Source organism: Sciurus vulgaris (genome assembly GCF_902686455.1).
Source record: "Sciurus vulgaris genome assembly, chromosome: 14".
In the NCBI taxonomy this organism is placed as follows: Eukaryota; Metazoa; Chordata; class Mammalia; order Rodentia; family Sciuridae; genus Sciurus; species Sciurus vulgaris.
Genome location: NC_136475.1, coordinates 52,162,433 through 52,182,658, shown reverse-complemented (window position 1 = coordinate 52,182,658; position 20,226 = coordinate 52,162,433). Strand labels below are relative to the sequence as shown.

The 20,226-nt window shown below is 41.2% G+C and overlaps 2 protein-coding genes across 6 annotated transcripts in view; one reads left to right on the top strand and one right to left on the bottom strand.

Moving 5' to 3' along the window:
* Positions 1-20,226, bottom strand: part of MTIF2 (mitochondrial translational initiation factor 2) — a 41,100-nt gene that overhangs the window by 9,039 nt on the left and 11,835 nt on the right. For 4 of the 5 annotated variants that reach the window (XM_079110213.1, XM_079110211.1, XM_079110214.1 and 1 more), the window contains exons 5-8: positions 14,421-14,592; positions 13,817-13,977; positions 12,642-12,818; positions 1,669-1,808 (exon numbers count right to left, since the gene is read on the bottom strand). In XM_079110213.1, coding sequence (XP_078966339.1) covers positions 1,669-1,808; positions 12,642-12,818; positions 13,817-13,977; positions 14,421-14,592 — 650 coding nt within the window. The remainder of the gene's footprint in view (positions 1-1,668; positions 1,809-12,641; positions 12,819-13,816; positions 13,978-14,420; positions 14,593-20,226) is intronic. The other variant, XM_079110215.1, reaches the window with a different exon arrangement.
* On the top strand, positions 16,851-19,723 carry LOC306643892 (GA-binding protein subunit beta-2-like). Its single transcript, XM_079110238.1, has one exon. The coding sequence runs from the start codon at positions 17,109-17,111 to the stop codon at positions 18,114-18,116; it is 1,008 nt and encodes a 335-aa protein (XP_078966364.1). The 5' UTR covers positions 16,851-17,108; the 3' UTR covers positions 18,117-19,723.

The following is a 20,226-nucleotide window of genomic DNA, read 5'->3' as shown; positions in this document are numbered from 1 at the left end:
TGATTTATGTTTACAATGCTCCCTAGGACTCCAAGATCACAGAGCTAATTAACTGTTGATGGAACTGGAACTGATGGACAAGGAATCTTTCACACTCTGTCAGCTAAGAGATTGTTCATACTAATTATAGAGTATAAAGCAACAAATGTGAAAAACTGACTAAATACTTTGCTTTCCCAACAAATTATACCTAGTATTTACTCCAATTAAAAAATACCACTTCAAAAAAGCAGAGTTGAGGTTGTTTATTTGCATGAAATAACCCTCTGTGTCTTTGAAAAGACCTGTCTTATTCCCTGCCATTCTTCCCCAATTCCTTCTATTCCCTAGGTATCATCTCTGCCATGTCTCTAAATTTGCCTCAGCAGCTGTTACCCATCTGTTCATCTGATGGTATCACAGCAGAAAAAGTGGCTAAGTCTTCAAATATTTTAATGTTATTGAGATACGTGTGCTATTTGGCTTTCATAGTGCAGTAACAATTGAGGTAAAGTGGAAAGATAAAATAAGGTGGCGTTTTATGAACTTCAGAGAAAAAGAGGCATGGTTTTCCTATTAATGGCATATTTTCTAACCTGGAGATAACAGATTTATGGAAATTAAGGAGGAAAAGAAATTTAGTTGGAGAAAAGCAGTGGAGTACAGCACCATCCCTCCAATGAATAATCAGGGGGATAATGTCTGTATCATGAGCAACTGTGGAATATGATGAGAAAGGACAAAAAAGGAAATCATTACTTGGTAGCACCCTCTGTAGGATAAGAGAACTGGAAGATGCTCATATAAGACAAGATAAGACCTCCCTTGTGTTTTTCATCCAAGAAAGGATAATTGGTAATTTAAAGGAAAACAGAGTTCACCATAGATAACATTATAAAACTGACAGCATTTTAATCCACAGAAACAGTAAGTCAATAACAAAATCAACCCAAATAGTTAATCCTTGTATTAGTGAAATTTTTGTTTAAATTTCTCTTAAATGTCCAAAGCCCTATTTTATAGTTTGTGGTGTTTTTTTTTTTAACCTATAAAAGGCATGGGCAAGCCTTTCTTATTATCAACTGGGTTTCATTTGTTTAAAATACTCTTTAGCCTTCTGTTTTCCTATCCTCACATCATTTACCATTTATTCCCCTTATTTTAAGTACCTCATTATTTAAAAAGCATTAGATTTAGAACTGACTCCCCACCAATCAGCTATGCCACCATGAACTGGTAACTGACTTTTGTGAGTTCAATTCCTAATCTGCCATATCAGACTAATATGAGCTTTGCCAGGTGCTCAAAGGATTTTTCCTAAATTAAAAAAATATTTTTTTCAATATTGGGGATTGAACCTGGGGCACTTTACTACTGAGCTATATCTCTAGCCCTTTTTTCTTTTTCTTTCTTTCTTTCTTTTTTTTTTTTTAATTTGAGACAGGGTCTCACTAAATTGCTGAGAGTTTTGCTAATTTGCTGAGGCTGACCTTGAACTTGTGATTCTCCTACCTCAGCCTCCCAAATTGCTGGGATTATAAATGTGTGCCAAGGTTCCCTGGCTGCCCAAAGAATTTTTTAAAACAATAAAAATCACGCATGTCAACATGTTCTTTAGGTATAACACACCATGTGCATGATGTAAAGCACTCATCTGCACATATCTGTCTCTGAGGTACCCATATTTACCGTGAGTGCAGAGATATGCACTGCTTGAACATCACCTCCATAATCTTCACACACCACATCATAAGCCAGCAACTCTTTTTTCACTTTTTCAGGATCAGCCTCAGCTTTGTCACATTTATTTATTGCAAGGACAATAGGAACTAAAAGAGACAAAATGTAAATGAGAATACCTTTAATTCTGAATTCACACTGAGACAACAACCTGTTCAGGCTTTCTTTTTATTCAGTGGATGTACTTATTTATAGAAAGGCTTAAAAGGTGCACTCAGACTCACATCACCCCTCTCTCTACACATAAAGAAGGAATTCATATATAAGATATTAAAACTGTAATTATAAGTAAATTCTGAATTAAGAACAGACACCTTACATGAGAAAAAATTTATTCATTGATAAAACCCAGCATCCCATCTTCAGCTGAATCTAAGTATCATTATTGCAAATTTTCTTTTGGGACTTATAGCAACTCTTTGTTTATATACTTACTTTAGTGACCAATATATAGTGGACTCTCAATAAGTATACACTTAATGAATGAACCGAATAATCTTAAAATCATTCATCATTACTAAACATATCCTCTCATTAGAGATATCACACAAAATTCTAGGATATAATTCTAGTTGAGTTTCACTATCTCCACCATTTTCTCAGGGTCAAAGGAACAGAAACAAAGTATAAGGTCACCGCTCTTGACCGACCTTCTCCCGCTGGCGTGAACTTCACCCAATGGGTGCTTGACACCCTGCCCAGAGCCCTAGTAACAAGGCTCACCCAATCAACCCTCACCAGTTTCATGCCCCAACCAATCAGCCTCTTCCTGGCCCTACATAAGTGTGTATATTTTTAAAATAAAACAGAACTGCTCCGGCGTTTGGCTTTGGCTCGTGTCTCCGTTGTGATTCCTTTCATTGGTGCCGGAAACCCGGGAGGGGAAACTCCTCAAATATCGAGGACCCCCTCCATCTCCCCAGGTCAAAGCTTCTCGCCCTCGTCTGCCTTCTTGAGCGCTGGCTACCTTGCAACCACCACTGGCCAATTTCTAGGTGAGTCACCCCTCGGGAGACAGCTGCCCTTAACTTGACTATCACAGGGTGTCTGGCCGTAATCATCAGGCAGCCCCTGACGTCTGGTTATAGGGAGGAGATCACACCCCACCTCGGTCTTTATGGCCACAGTGGACTCCTAGGTGCCTCTTCTGTTATCCAATCAGGTGGGAGGGAACAATAGACCCCTTCTTATTCCCTCTCTCTTTTTCTCTACCTTCTCCTACCTTCCTCCATTTTCCAGAAAAAACCTAGCACTAGGTTCTCTGCAACCTCCGGCCCCCGGCCTCCAGCATTTCTGCCTGGCAAGGGAATCCTGACGACCTGACTTTTCCCTCTGCCCCCAACCCTACTGGGTCCTGTGAATGATTTTTCTCCTTGGGGATGCCTAAGTGAGTCATTAATTCATTTTTCTGGCCTGGAGATTTCTTTCTTTCTCTCTCTCTCTCCCCCTTCTCTTTCTCTCTCTCTCTACTTTCAAAGGACGATGGGGGCCTCTTCTTCCCTTCCGAGCGATTCCCCCTTAAAATGTTTACTCTCCAATTTGGCTCGCCTCTCACTGACCCCAGACATCAAGCCAAAAACTCTCATCGAATTCTGTACTCAGGACTGGCCTTCTTATTACTTAGATAATCAAAATAAATGGCCTCCTGAAGGCTCCCTTGACCTTCAAATTCTGTGAGATCTTTTCAACTATTGCTAGTGCTTAAAAAAGTGGAAGGAGATTCCCTACATCGAGGCTTTCTCCCTCCTCTGGTCCCACCCTGACCTCTGCACCCCTTGTATCCCTCACCAAGTTCTTTTAGCCTGCAAACCCGCACTACCCTCTTCTGAGTCCTCCTCCTCCTTTGACCCAGCCGAAGAACCCCCTCCTTATCATTCCCCTCCTTCCACTCCCACTTCCCCTGCCCCTTCTTCGCCTGCTTCTGCTTCATCATGATTTTCCTCTCCACCACCATCTTCTTCTTCTTCCACGGTGCCATCTTCTCCCGCTTCAGCCTCCTTTAGTCCACCAGCCACCAGGTCCCACACCCACAACCAAATTACTCAGCCTCATACAATGGCACCCTTAGGAAAAGTTGCTGGACCCGAAGGTGTTATTCAGGTCCATTTTCCCTTTTCTATGACTGACCTTACTCAATTAGAAAAAAGGCTAGGTTCTTTCACTACTGACCCTACTACTTACATCCGTGAATTCCAATGGGTCCTACAGGCCTATAGTCTTACTCACCATGACATTGACATGCTCTTGGCTAACACTCTACTTCCTGAGGAATGCAGACAGGTCTGGGATCTAGCTCAAGCTCACACAGATGACACTCACTGGGTCAACCCCAATCACCCTACCGGCCCCCATGCAGTCCCCAAACAAGACCCAGACTGGACTATAACACCACAGCCAGACTACAATTAAGAAATTAGTTTGCTGCCTGTATAATTGCTGGCCTAAAAAAATCCAAGAGATAATCCAAAAAAAAAAGGATGAAACCTCCTCTGAATTCTTAGATCACCTCACTAAAGCTCTCCAACAATACACCAACTTAGATCCTGAAGCCCCCGATGGCAGGCATGTCCTTATGACATATTTCCTGTCCCAGAGCTACCCCAACATAAAGGCTATATTATAGAAACTTGAACAAGGGCCTGCAACACCTCAGATGGAAATTCTGGCTATGGCTTTTAAGGTTTTCCATAACCGGGATGAGGAAGCAGAATGCTGTAAGTATCATAGGTACAAAAAGGCAGAAAGCAACAAATTTCAGATGCTCGCCCAGGTCCTACAGAGGGCCCCTCATGGCCAACGTCAGCAACCTTTGCAACATCCCAATCCCCTGGGAGCCTGTTTAAAGTGCGGCAAAGAGGGTCATTGGGCTAAAGCATGCCCTACTCCTAGGACCCCCAACACACCTTGCCCTAAATGTCAGCAAATGGGCCACTGGGGTTCAGACTGTCCCACCTCCTGAAGGGGAGTTGTGACCAAAAATCCCAGTAGTGACCTCTTGGGTCTTGTGCTCAATGACTGACGGGGCCTTGGGTCCTCCTCCCTGGCCGTTACTATCAACAGGCAGGAACCAGGGTGCAACTCCAAGTAAATGGGCGCAGCATCAACTTCCTCCTAGATACAGGGGCCACCTTTACGGTCTTGAGGGAGTTTTGGGGACCCACGCTGCCTTCATCCTCTCCAACTGTTGGGGTAGGAGGGAAAAGTCATACTCCCATTAAAAACACCTCTTCTCACCTGCTCTATAGAGTTTCCCTTTTTCCCATTCTTTCCTTGTAATGCCCCAATGTCCAGTACCACTTCTCAGTAGGGATATCCTCTCACTCCTCAAGGCTACAATTTCTATACAGCCTCCATCATCCCCCACACCACACTTTTTAATAGCTCTCTTAGCTGATGATTTCACAAACCCTTTCTTCTCCGATTGTGTAGGTCCTACCCAAGACCACCCCAAACGCAAGCACTTCCCTATCCCCACTTCCCTTGTAAACCCCATTGTCTGGAACATCTGTAACCCTTCTATAGTTGCCTGTCCCCCTATTAAGATCCGACTCAAAGACCCCACTCATTTTTCTAATCAATCCCAACACTCGTTACCCACCACCTTGCTAATTAGCCTCCAGCCCATCATACGGGACCTCCTAAAAAAGGGATACTTACGACCCACTCACTCTCCTTTCAATACCCCTATCCTAGCAGTTAAAAAACCTAATGGTTCTTACCGCTTAGTACAAGACCTTCGCCTCATGAACTCTTCCATTATCCCCATCCACCCCCTAGTCCCTAACCCCTACACCCTTCTCTCCCAAATTCCTGCTACGTCCACTCATTTCTCAGTAATAGATCTCAAGGATGCTTTCTTTTCTATTCCCCTTGCACCTGAATCCCAAGACATTTTTGCTTTCACCTGGACTGACCCAGAAACCAGACACTCTCAACAGCTTACATGGACAGTCCTTCTCCAGGATTTTAAAGATAGTCCCCATCTCTTTGGATAAGTCCTGGCAACAGACCTAAAGGACTTCCACTCAACTTGCCCTGATTCCACTCTCTTTCAATATGTAGATGACCTCCTCCTCTGCAGCCCCTCCATGGAAATCTCAAAGCATGACACCATATCCCCACTCAACTCTCTGGCCTGCAAGGGTTGCCCCGCCTCCCCTCAAAAGGCCCAAGTGTCCTGTCCCACAGCCACTTATCTCGGGTTCTCCATCTCCCACGGAAGGAAGGCCATCACTACCGACAGGAAACATCTCATTAGCTTCCTTTCCATTCCCAAAACTAAAGCTGAAATCTTATCCTTCCTGGGCTTAGCAGGATATTTTAGGGCATGGATTCCCAATTATTCCCTCCTAGCAAGGCCTTCATATGACATGACAACGGGCCCTCAAAATGAGCTGTTACCCTCCACTCCCAACCGGCCTTTCCACATATTAAAAAGGGCACTCCTCCAGGCCCCAGCCCTCCACCTGCTGGACCTAAAAAAACCTTTTCTTCTCTATGTTCATGAAAAGGGAGGCCAAAGTTTAGGAGTCCTTGGACAAAACTATGGGCCAACTTTTGCCCCAGTAGCCTATCTCTCCAGGCAGTTGGACCCTACTGTTAGAGGATGGGCTCCCTGCCTACGCGCCTTGGCAGCCAGCTATGATCTTCAAAAGGAAGCTCATAAACTCACCTTTGGGTCTCCCCTCACGATTTTCTCACCACATCACTTGAAAGATCTCCTGACCTACAAAGGGTTGCAATCTCTCCCCCCTTCCAGGATTCTTTCCCTACTGGTACATTCTTTCAGAACCCCTCAATAGTAGCTGGGGCTGTAGCTCAGTGGCAGAGTGGTTGCCTAGCACTTGTGAGGCACTGGGTTTGATCCTTAGCACCACATAAAAATAAATAAATACAGAACCCCACAATATCTTTCAAACCCTGTCCCCCTTTAAATCCCGCCTCCTTACTCCCTATTACAACTAACTTGCCAGAGCCCCCAGTCCATAACTGTACTGAAGCTCTGGAGGCTTTTCTGCCCTGCCCTTCCCCACAAGGATCTCTGAGGGGCCTTTGTCTTGTCCCAACTTCACATGGTTTTCTGATGGCAGTTCCTTTATGCAGGATGTGGTCAAAGTGGCAGGATATACCATTGTCTCCCTCTCCTCTATAATTGAAGCAAAACCCCTTCCACCAAACACTACAAACCAACAGGCCCAACTCATAGCAGCCACCAGGGCTTGTGAACTAGCTACAGATAAAACCTTATCTCTTTACACTGATTCCAAATATGTTTTTCATATTCTATTGTCCCATGCAGCCATATGGAAAGAAAGGGGACTCCTAACAACCAAGGGCACCTCGGTCACTAACTCAAAACTCATTTCTGACCTATTGGAAGCCTCAAAGTTACCATCTAAACTTGGTATCACACACTGTAAAGCTCACCAAACTGACTCCTCCCCTATCACAGCGGGCAATTCCAAAGTTGATCAAGCCGCATGATCGGCAGCCCTCCAAACTTCCAATCTCTCTCCAATGCTCACATGCTCACACTCACTTCTCCGGAGACTGCCTGAACAAGATCATCAACATCTTTTCCATTTTCTCCATTCCATGTTTCACTCTAGCCCCCAAAGTCTTGAAACCTTTCTTCAATCTTTTTTCACCCTCTCTGGGGATGATAAAGCCCTCTTACAGCGCATTTCCTCAACATGCCATATTTGTCAACGAACCAATTCAACACAGCCCTACAGCCTAAACCCTTCCCTTCCCATCAGGCTCGAGGGCACATCCCCACAGCTGACTGGCAAATTGACTTCACCAATATGCCTAGGGTTAAACACATGAAGTACCTACTAGTGCTGGTGGATACCTTCTCCGGATGGGTCGAGGCTTTTCCTACATCCAACAAAAGGGCCTCTACCGTCCTTTACATCCTAATGGCTCAAATCATCCCTCGATTTGGGATGCCCACCTCCATTTAATCCGACAACGGCCCAGAACTTGTTTCCCAAGTCACTCAGGCTCTCACTCACGCCCTCTCTTTCCCACAGCATTTTCATTGCCCCTATCGCCCACAGGCCTCAGGGAAGGTTGAAAGAACAAATAGATCCCTTAAGGATATCCTCACTAAACTAACTAGCTATGGAATTAAGTTTGGGTTAAATTACTCCCTTTGGCCCTTTTACGCTTGCGAGCCTTGCCCAAGAAACCCTCCCTTCTCTCCCCATTCGAGGTCATGTATGGCCGCCCTCTCATTCCCCCTGGACTCTCACCCAAGCCTTGGCCTATTTCTGACAAATATGCCTTACTCCTTCTTTTCCACCTTCGATCCCAACTATGGAAACCCCAGGACTGGCTCCTTCCTGATCCCAGTCTCTCTCAAAACCCTTTTTCCTTTGACACCCAGGCAATTTGTCTACTACTGTCCTCCAAGGGAAAGAAACCCTTTCCAACCCAAATGGGAAGGACCTGTAGAAGTCATCTTATGTACTCCAGCTGCTAAGCTAGCACTCCCCCACAACCGACTTACCCCATGGATTCATATTTCTAGGCTCAAACCAGCCTCCTGCCCCACCGATCCAAAAGAAGCTCATCAAGAAACTCCTTCTCATGAAGCTCATCCCAAATTCTCCCGTCCTTCCTCCCCCCAAAACCCTCTAAAACTACGTTTTTCTCACATCTCACTCTTGAACCCATACCCCAAAATACTCAAACCATACACAAAAATGTTGCTCCACCTACTCCTCCTAGTTCTCCCAAGTCTCCCCTCACATGCCACAACTTTCGTCTGGACATTCAAAATCAGAGAGACCTACACCGAACATAGCACCAAAACTACTCATCTACTTCCCACCTCTGCATCCTGTCCAACAACAGGATGTTCAGCTCCAAAAACCCTTATATTCACACCATCAACCAAGGTCTTCTTCAGTCAGCCCCTCCTCTCTCCTACCTCTGCTTCATATATGACCAGACTAAAGATTACTGTCATTGGTGGCTTGATGTTTATGGGGGTTGTCCATATTGGTCATGCAATATTCACTACCTGGGACACCCCACCCATGGGCATCATCACACCTCCGCCTCCAACAATCTCCAAAACAGGACAACGGCTCAATTTCACTCACTATCAAAGACCCCTGGGACCCTCGCTGGGCAACCAGAGAGACGGCCTTCATTTATTACGGAACTTGGTCCAAACCTCATGGGACCCTTCACATCTCTCGCGAACTGACACCCGTAGGGTCACAAATCTCTCAAGTTGCTTCAGATATACAACACTCAGAAAAGGTTCTTATCCAGACCTTACAAGATACATCCTCACCTTCTGGTCTTACCTATTCTTGGCTACACCTTATCCAAGATACAGCTAGATTTCTAAATCTCACCTCCGTTGATCCTAAAAATTGCTTCTTATGTGCCTCCTTGCAACGACCCCTTCTGGCAGCAGTCCCCCTGAACTCCTCTAACTACTCATTCCTAACCTCTGCAAAACCAATGACACCTATCCATGCTGTCCCTTTATGGGAACCTGAACCAGATCACTTCATTCATTGCCTTTTACATCCTCACCCTCAATATATCCTTCAGCTATACTTTGCCACGCTTATACCACTTTTACAAGCTCTGTATATAATAACCACCCTGGACATTTCTTCCGGTGCAATGCCACTGTCAGTAACCAGCTCCACGTCTATTCCACTTCTCCCTGTGTCCTTATCACACTGGTGCCTCAATTGACCCTCTACAGTTCCTCCGAGCTTCAATCTTTTTTCCTTCCCTACCCACAGCAGAAACGAGCTGCCTTCCTACCTATACTCATGGGACTATCACTAACCTCTTCTATCACCAGAGTTGCTCTTTCGGGCGGAGCCCTCGGTCACTCTCTGTGGGCCACGGAAGATCTGAACACCAAACTTGAAGGCACCCTCACTTCAACAGCTGAATCCCTAGCCTCCTTACAAAAACAGGTGACCTCTTTGGCCCAGGTAACACTGCAAAACCACAGGGCCATAGATCTTCTTATGGCTGAAAAAGGAGGTACTTGTTTATTTCTCAGAGAAGAATGTTGTTATTACATAAATGAATCCGGGGTGGTAGAACAGAACATCATTAAATTACAGGATTTAGCTGCGGGGCTTCGAGGACATACTTCTAGTTCCCCTCTTTCATTTTGGCTCTAGTCCTCCCTCCCTGCATCCTGGGTCCAATCCTGGGTCCAATACTCCTCATTTTTTGCATGGGTACTCCCAACCCTGGATCCAATACTCCTCATTTTTCTCACCTGTCTCTTTTTACCCTGCTTGTTAAAGTTCCTTCAACGTCAACTTCAGACTATTTCTAACCAAACTTTCAACCAGCTTCTTCTCAGGTACTATCAACCACTGGCTACAGATGACGTCCCCACATCCCCCCAGGGACATCTTACCACCACCTGTTAAGGAAAAACTACTCAGCTCATGGAACTCTTTCCTCACATCCCTTCACCAGAACGCTTGGCTCATTCCACCCGAGGCCACTACAAGGGACATTCACCAACCTCACCCCCAAGAAACCTTCCCTTTTCGGTCTTGTTATGGGGTCTCCTGACCATATTTCTCCCAAAACCCTCTACCCCTTCCCAGACTTTGCCCCCATCCAGCAGGAAGTAGCCAGATTGAGTGACACCCCATTCCAAAATATTAAAAAAAGGGAGAAATATAAGGTCACCGCTCTCATTTTTCCCAATCTGCGCTTGACACCCCGCCCAGAACCCTAGCAACAAGGCTCACCCAATCAACTCTCACCCCATTTCATGCCCCAACCAATCAGCCTCTTCCCAGCCCTATATAAGTGTGTGCATTTTTAAAATAAAACAGAACTGCTCCCGCTTTTGGCTTTGGCTTGTGTCTCTGTGTGATTCCTTTCAGAAAGAGACAAAAAGTTTCTCAACCTATAACCTACTATTGTGAAAAAGTGCATTTTCTATATTGATAAGCTTGAACTTAACAGGGATCCAAAGAATATAGGCAGAAAGCATGATATAATGAATTGATTCTATCTCAACCAACTGCTTTATTATAGGATCCCTGGCAAATTATACCTCTCTCCTTTTTCCCATGTATTGCCTAGAATTATTAAGATCAACATACAAACACAGTTTTGAGGAGTTAAAAAGGAAAGAGAATGCCTGTAATCCTAGCTACTTGAGTGACTGAGACAAGAGAATTGTCAGTTCAAGGCCAGCCTCAGAAACTTAGGAAGATACTGTTTCAAAATTTAAAAACATGTCTGGAAAAATATAAAATAAAATAAATAAGAAGGACTAGGAATGTAGCTCAGTGGTAGAGCACTCCTGGGTTTAATCCTCAGTACTACAAAAAGAAAAGGAGAATAATACTGGAAGCTAGAAGAGTCAGATCCCAAATTCAAACAAGTCACACATTTGTTATGTAATTATATATAATTGGGGAGAGTTCTGGCTGCTGCCTGGGTTTCAGTTTTCACATTATAAGATGAAAGAATGGGCCTAGAAGAGTAATTCTCAACCTTTTTTTTTTTGTTTGTTTTGTCTTGTCAACATACCTGGGGGGAATACAGCATTCCATATTTTCTCATTGGGGGGCAAGTACAGGCTATCATATCACAATAAGAATGAATGTATAGAGTATATATGTTTACATATATGAAGTATTTATTATAATAATTTCCAAATATTGGAGACAGAATCCAGGGATGCCTTACCCCTCAGCTACATCCCCACCTCTCTTTTATTTTGAGACAGGGTCTTGCTATGTTGTTGAGGCTGGCCTTGAACTTGCAAACCTTCTACCTCAGCCTTCGGAGTCACTGTGATTACAGACATGCTCCACTTATTATAGTTTTTAAATGAAGAAATAAGGGAGAAGATGCTAGGCATGGTGGCACATGCTGGTAATCCCAGTAACTCGGAGGCTGAGGCCGGGGGATCACAAAGTTCAAGGTCAGCCTCAGCAACTTAGCCAGGCCCTAAGCAACTTAGGGAGACCCTGTCTCAAAAGAAAAAAGAAAAATGAGAAAAAAAAAAAGAGAAATAAGGGAGAAGATGATCAGGTTATTTTCCAAAGCCTGCAATTTTATTCCTTTGATTAAATAAGAACTTATTAAATGCAGATGAAGATCCATGTATGTCTAATATGTCAAAATACACTCTACTGTCATGTACATCTAAAAAGGACAAATTTTTAAAAAATAAAGCAAATGAAGGGCTGGGGATATAGGTCAGTTGGTAGTGCTTGCCTGTCAAGCACAAGGCCCTAGGTTCAATCCCCAGCACCGCAAAATTAAAAAAATAAATAAATAAATAAAATAAAGCAAATGAAGAAAATATTTCTCTTAAGAGAAGAATCCCAGGTAAGTGAACAAGGAATAATGGCATATCACCTCTTGGCAATAAATCTGGATAAAGTATAAATAGGAATTCATTATCCTATTTTTTTAATATATATATTTTCTAGTTGTAGATGGACACAATATTCTCATTTTTATCCATTTATTTCCATGTGGTGCCAAGTACTGAACTCAGTGCTTCCCACATGCAAGGCAAGTGCTCCACCACTGAGCCACAACCGCAGTCCCTATTATCCTATTCTTAACATTGCATATATATGAATTTTCTATAATAAAAAAATTTTGTTTTTTTTTAAAGTGGAAGAAAGACTTACTTGTGATCACAAGACCCAAGCCAAATCCTGCTAAGGCCTTTTCTTTTAGTTATATATCAGTGGGAAAATAATTTAACTATATTTGAAGCTTATCTGTAAAACAGGTATAACAATCCTGGGGCTGCTGTGACAATTAAGTGAGTTACATGTAAATGACTCCAGAATTGCAACTTTATGGAAGAGATCCTTTAAAAAAAAAATCAATAAATAATAAACAACTTTCTTTATAATACATACAAGTCAGCCACACAATACCTTGAGCATCTTTAGCATGCTGAATAGATTCTATGGTCTGTTTCATCACCCCATCATCTGCAGCCACAACCAACACAACAATGTCAGTGACCTGAGCACCTCTAGCTCTCATTGCTGAGAAGGCAGCATGTCCTGGAGTATCAAGAAAGGTTATATTTTCCCCAGAAGGCAGAGAGACTGTGGAAACAGAAATCCAAGAACACCAAAGATTCAAATATGAACTTCCTTAACAAATGTATGGAATGTATATATGACATTATCAAATACAATCAACAATTCTTTAAAATAATTGTATTCCTTCCACTAATCTTAATTAGAACCACACAGATTGAAATTTCACAATGAAAATTTAGAAAATACCAGAGAGACCTTTATGTTTTTTTTATTTCATGTAACATTTTCAAACTCCTAGAATATAGTGCCTTTCATAAATGTACCAACTGACATTCATTCTGGAGTGAGAACAGACCAATAGTGGTATAGTCAGTCATACCCCACATTAGCAAACCACATCTGCACAAAGGACTTGAGCCAGAAAAAGGCAATTTAGTACACAGATAGTAGCTCAGGATCCTTGGTTTAAATCTCATCTTTGCCACTTACTAACTATGTACTTTGGGCAAGTTACTTAATCTGAAGTCGTCTCAGCCTCCTCAGCTATAAGTAGAAATATTAATACCTACCTCATGATGCTGTTGTGAAGATAAAAGAGATAAAGCATATAAGATGCACAGTGCTGGGGCTGGGGATATAGCTCAGTGGGTAGAGCGCTTGACTTGCAAGCATAAGGCTCTGGGTTCAATCCCCAGCACTGCAAAAAAAAAAAAAAAAAAAAAAAGATGCACAGTGCTGGGCACATGTTAAATGCTCACTAAGCAGTAGTTATTAATTATCGTTACCAACATTATCACAACCTATCTTAGGAGCTTATATAAGCATAATTAATTAATTGAGTAAAAAATTTAGGCTCATTAAACCAAACTAAGAACAACCAAGAAAAAACAGTAACATAAATTTCTCAGAGAAAGTACAAAATAATTTTAACCACTCACTCTACATTTCATCAATCCAATGGCTTCCCTTTTACCTTGAATTTGTATATTTCATATCATAATATTTGATTAAAGAAAATAGTGGGGTTCCCAAGCACATTGTAAGGTAATCTGTGTTCATACCCAGAAAGGCACCAATGTGTTGAGTGATGCCTCCAGCTTCCATTGCTGCCACTTGAGTTTTTCGAAGTTTGTCAAGTAACGTCGTTTTCCCATGATCAACATGGCCCATTATAGTAACAACAGGGGACCTTGGAGTTAATAAAGCTGGATCTGCCTGGGGCCTACAATTAACAGCAAAGGAGTTTCATTTCTTAAATACCAGAAACATTTCATAACCTGTGAATTGGTTTGCAGTTATCTCTCCAAGCTACCATTAACCATAAAACCCAATATTCAAGTTTAATTAGACACAATTATTTTTCTCTTCACTACATATAACTACTTGTAACAGAATAATTAATGACTTTTTACCTATATTTGGAATCTTCATAACAGTGGACAGAAATGAATCAAATTTTAAAATTCGGGCTAATACACACAGTCAACATACTATGGAAAATAACCTTTAGAGTTTTATAACCTGAATGTACTTTCTGATGCTTTAAGCACTTTGAAAAAAAGTTTACCCTATATTCATATCCCATTTTAAGGCAAATCTTCCCATTAAGGTGTGTGAATAAAACTATATATGGTCTCCTTCCTCCAATATATAGGTAAGTTTTACCTTCTTACAGCATCTTTATTTTCTCTGACTTTGTCCTGTTTTAATTTGCTCCATTTCAACTTCATCCCTGCCTTCTTTATTACTTCTTTGATCCACATTTCATCCAACTGTGAGTGTGCTTCCAGTGAATCTACATCAATAGCAGTATTCAATAAAGCTTCATATATATAATCTGGTCGAAATAAGACAAAACCTTTTAGGATCATGCATTAAATGCTTAAGAAAGTGACCTCTATTACTAAGTCTACATAAACAGTATACTCAATGGGATGTATAAATGGGACATATAAGTATATAAACTTTCTCTAATGTTAACAAAGTACAAAAGTGAAACAAATTAATTCCTTAAAATAATGCACTCATATTAACTGACATTTCTATATATTCATAAATATTTATTTACCTTCTGAAACATCAATAAAACGTTAAGTTGTATGTTGTATATATTTAGCATTGTGTGGTTGATCAGTCTATTTCTTTGAAAACTTTGTAGGCTCATATGTCATGCATAGACCTATGTGTATGTGTATATACAGAAATCATCTCTTGTTATTTACAACAGTTATACTCTACAGAGCTGCCATGAATACTAAATTAGCAAATATTGAACCACTGCTCTTAGAGAAAATACAGGGTAGGTTCCTTCAAGCCTCTAATCATATTTTATCAACTGATCAATATATAAACTTACTTTGTGTGTTTCTATCTAAAGACACTTTAAAAAATACATATTGTTGATTAACATCAAACTCACAGCTAATAGCATACCTGATACCTAAGAAGCTTGTGTTAGACATAAACTTCCTACATAATACACATCACAGTCTTGTGTTTACAAACACTGAACAGCACTTTATCACTATACTAAGGAGTCATTTTAAAGAGCAATATCATCCACAAAAGCACGAAAATTTGAAAACATGACCTGAAACAGAACAGTTTCTAAAAGTTTACAGCATAACAGGTGAAGCAAGAAGGAAGAGAATTTCCTTGCTCTATCTCACTGGGCACATATGCATGCAGCATCCAACATTTTTCACAGCAAGCAAGTCCAGGATAACTACAAAAGTGCCCTGAATATTGCTTTTTAAGCTACAAATATTAGCAAGTAGGCAAATTTGTAAATGCAGTATCTACAAAAAATGAGCATTGCCTGTATGTACATTCAGATATACAAACACACACACATTTCTGAATGTATTCACCCATGATTTATTTACTTGTTTATGTATTTATTTAGGGTTTCCAAAAAGTCATGAAATAGCCGGGCATGGTGGCACATGGCTATAATCCTAGTGACTTGAGGGGTTGAAACAGGAGAATCCCAAATTTGAGGCCAGCTCCAGCAATTCAGCAAGATCCTCAGTAACTTAGTGAGACCCTGTCTCAATAAACAAACACACAAACAAACAGACTAGAAATGTAGGCCCATGGTAAAGCACCCCTGGGTTCAATCTCCAATAGAAAAAAAGTCTTGAAATAGAGGAAAAATATTTACTTATTCTCTTACTCATTTTATTTAATGTGTTTTAATCTCAGTCATAAATTATGTATCTGTGATGATGATGAAAAAATATATTTTTATATTTTAAGACTTTCAGTCATTCCATAAACATACTTAGGAGATATCATAGAAAAAAATATCTTCAAATAAGAGCATTACACTAAAAAACATCCAGTTTCATGGTGTGCTGATAAATGTTTAATAGTGAGGCTCTCCAAAAATTAAAATCCCTGTTTTATAATATTTCCCAATTTCTATGTAGAAAGATTCCAATTAGATTTCATTTAATCTACCAACATGAAGTTGATGAATGCAGAGATGGGAAGAGATCATAATAGCACACTATTATATAGTATTTCTACCATACAGATAAGAATAAATAACCTCAAAGCAATTAAAAATAGTAAGTAGTAAGAGGCATTTAAGTAGTTAGGAAGTAAAGGGTTTTGTTGAGTTTCGTTTTGTTTTGTTAGAAGTACTAGGGATTGAACTCAGGAGCTCTTTGCCACTAAGCTACATAGCCAGGCCCTTTTATTTTATTTTGAAACACGCTCTTGCTAAGTTGCTTCAGCTAGTCTTGAATTTTAATACTCCTGCCTCAGCCTACTGAGTCACTAGGATTACAGGTGTGCACCATTGTGCCTGACTTTAATAAGCTTTTACTATTTTCTTTTTATGACTTTATTTGAAAAAATGGTTATGTGTAAGAAGTAGCTCACATAATTCTTTATGATTTAGATGGTACCAGTTTGGGCTCACAAACTAGTACAAGTCAGCCACAGCAAGTACAAGTCAGCCATTGCTATTCCATAACAATGCCAAGAAACCATTTCCTATTTACCTCCCAAATCCTTTCCCCCAAAAAACAACACATTTGGCCATTTTGTTGCCTCCATTTCTCCACGACGGGGGGGGGGGGGGGGGGGGTAAAGGCCCCCAAAATATGCATACATGAAAAGACCAAAAAGTAACCGTCACTGACAGGGAGTCTTAATTGGAGAAGGAAATGAGACCAAACTGGCGGGCTCGGTGAAAGTGGAGCCGGCAGCGTCCCGGACGAGGAGCTTGGAACATCACCCCTCCATCTTGCAGCCCAGTATGGTCATTATTCCACAGCGGAAGTGCTCCTTAGAGCAGGCGTTAGCAGGGATGCCCGGACCAAAGTGGACAGGACCCCTTTGCACATGGCTGCAGCTGATGGACATGCACACATCGTGGAACTGCTTGTTAGGAATGGAGCAGATGTGAATGCCAAGGACATGCTGAAGATGACAGCTTTGCATTGGGCCACAGAGCGCCACCATCGGGATGTGGTAGAGTTACTCATCAAATATGGAGCTGATGTCCATGCTTTCAGCAAATTTGATAAATCTGCCTTTGACATAGCCCTGGAGAAAAACAATGCTGAGATTTTGGTCATCCTTCAGGAAGCAATGCAGAATCAGGTGAATGCTAATCCTGAGAGAGCCAACTCTGTGACTAACCCTGTGACTGTGGCTGCTCCATTCATCTTCACCTCCGGAGAGGTTGTTAACTTTGCTAGCCTTGTTTCTTCAACCAGCACCAAAACAACCTCAGCTAATTCAGAGGAAATCATACAAGGAAATTCTGTTGACTCTTCGATCCAGCAAGTGGTAGGGAGTGGAGGCCAAAGAGTCATCACCATAGTGACTGATGGAGTCCCTCTGGGTAATATCCAAACTGCAATCCCTGCTGGAGCCATTGGCCAACCATTTATTGTAACTATGCAAGATGGACAGCAAGTTCTAACTGTACCTGCTGGTCAGGTTGCAGAAGAGACTGTAATTGAAGAAGAAGAAGTAGTAGAGAAGTTACCACTGGCAAAGAAACCAAGGATGGAAGAGATGACAAACAGTGTGGAAGAAGGCAAGGAAGGCAGAGAAAGAGAGTTACTACAGCAGCAACTCCAGGAGGCCAATCGAAGAGTGCAGGAATATCGACACCAACTCCTAAAGAAAGAGCAAGAAGCAGAAGAGTACCGCCTTAAACTGGAGGCTATGGCCCGACAACAGCCCAATGGAGTTGAATTCACCATGGTTGAAGAGGTAGCTGAGGTAGATGCTGTAGTAGTCACAGAGGGAGAGGTGGAAGAAAGAGAAACACAAGTGTCTAGGTCAGGAGGGACCACAGAGCCTCATACTGGAGTTTCTATGGAAACTGTTTCATCTTAACATACAAGGGCCATAACTTGCACTGTGTTCATCTTATTCCTCTTTTAAGAAGAAAATACAGAGCACAAACATTGTATTAAAGTTAAGGATGTCCTTAACAAGAAAACTATAGCAGGGTACAATGCCCAGGAAAACTCTGTATGCAACTGGAAAATTCAAAGCCATATTTAGGGAATGCTTCTTCTGGGGGGCCAAGAGAACAAGGACCAAATTTCTCAACTCACATCATTGCTTTAAGCATAGAGGTAAAAGTGATAGATGTGTGTTGATTTTTTTTTAATAACTGACTTTCTATCAAAAGGTTTTAAGATAATACTCCTAGTACATATACACCAAAAGCCTTTAGTAATTATACCATCAAGTGACCTGAAAATTTGCCTTAAATTTATGAAACTAATTAGGAGGGAATTTTAGAAGCAAGCACTGGGGAAGAGAAAAGGAATATATTCCACTTCCAAAGGAGCAGGCACTCCCATCTATCCTGAGTTAATTTCATGGAAAAAAATTTGTGATTGCCTGATAAATTTGTGTTCATAGCTCAGATGCCAGTGTAAGAAACTGAAACAGCTGGGGATATAGCTCAATGATAGGAGGTCCCGAGCATGCATCAGGTCCTGGATTCAATCCCCAGCACCACAAAGAAAGGAAGGAAAAAAGAGAAAGAAAGAAACTTAAATTGAATATTTAAAAACCGGAAAAGAAACTTGTTTATGTAGAAGAAGTTTATAATACCTAAATTCTCCAGGCTGTATTTCTAGAGTGCTGGAAAGTGGCCAAAAAGAGGCTGGTGGGGTTATGAAACTCTTGTCTTAAGATGCTAACTTTGTGCTGGCTGGATTTTATAAAATTGCAATTAGGAGGGTAATCTGTTGTCAAACAACTTACTTACAAACATTATTTATGTAATATCAGGCTCAGACTCTTTAATTTTATAAAACTTTGTTAAATTTATGTCACTTAGGACACATTTACTTTTCTGTGGAACTTACATCTTCTTGTGTGCAAAAAAAGGAGGGTGTCAAAGAGCAATGCTGATAATGTATAGTTTGTTTTCATTTGATTTAGGAGGAGTAAATTGCTCTGTTTTTGAAAACCTGGGTCTACTACAGAGCTTTGTGCCTTATAGGTGCCCAATGTATGCTGAGAAAGGGAATAAATACTATCAGTGCCATAAAGTAAGGAACCAAAGATTCTGGCTTGTTTACTTTCCTCCCTTTTTTCCCACTATGCCTGCTCCCAATGCCCAGAAGCTTCGGAATGTGTTTCATTGCTGGGTTTTCTTTCTGTGTCATCATGAATTTTTTTTTCAAAAGAAGGAGGGTATATGGATGGAGAGAGAGAGAAAGAGAGGGAGGAAGTAAGAGGGAGAGGTTTTGGAGAGGTTACATCGCAGAGGTTACTGCCTTTCAAATTGGGCCCTCATCATTCTAGACTTGCTTGCTTTATTGTAAATTAGAAGAAACCAGAGGGAGATGTGCCAAGCAAATGACTGTTTAGAATATGGTTTTCTTAATTAGTGATCATGGGGAAAACATGTATTTTTAATTTGGAAAAAAACTTGACAGTTAACATGGTTCTGTTTACCTTGATTAATAAATTGCTACAGTGTTCTGGAAAAAAAAAACACACATTTTAAGAAAAATACAATTCAAATTCTCTATGTGGATATGCTCAGAGAATTACAAAACTCCTTCAAAAATATAAAATTACAAATACAATGCTTTTTTTTTTTTTTTTCCTGTTTTTTGCAATATTAGGAATTGAACTGAGGGGGTACTCTACCCCTGAGTCACATCCCCAGTCCGTTTTATTTTTTATTTTGAGACAGGGCCTTACTAAGTTGCTGAGGCTGGCTTTGAACTTTCAATCCTCCTGCCTCAGCTTCCCGAACTGCTGGTGTTACCAGCGTGTACTACCACATCCAGCTTATTTCTTATTTTGAGACAGGATCTCACTATCCTGCCTTAGATTCCTAAGTTGCTAGGATTACAAGCATGAGTGGTGGCAATGCTGTTTTCAATAATGCTGAAAATACCTAATAATCCAATTACTACAGTTTTCCAATAAGTTATCCAACACTTTTTAAAAATATTTTTTAGTTGTAGATGGA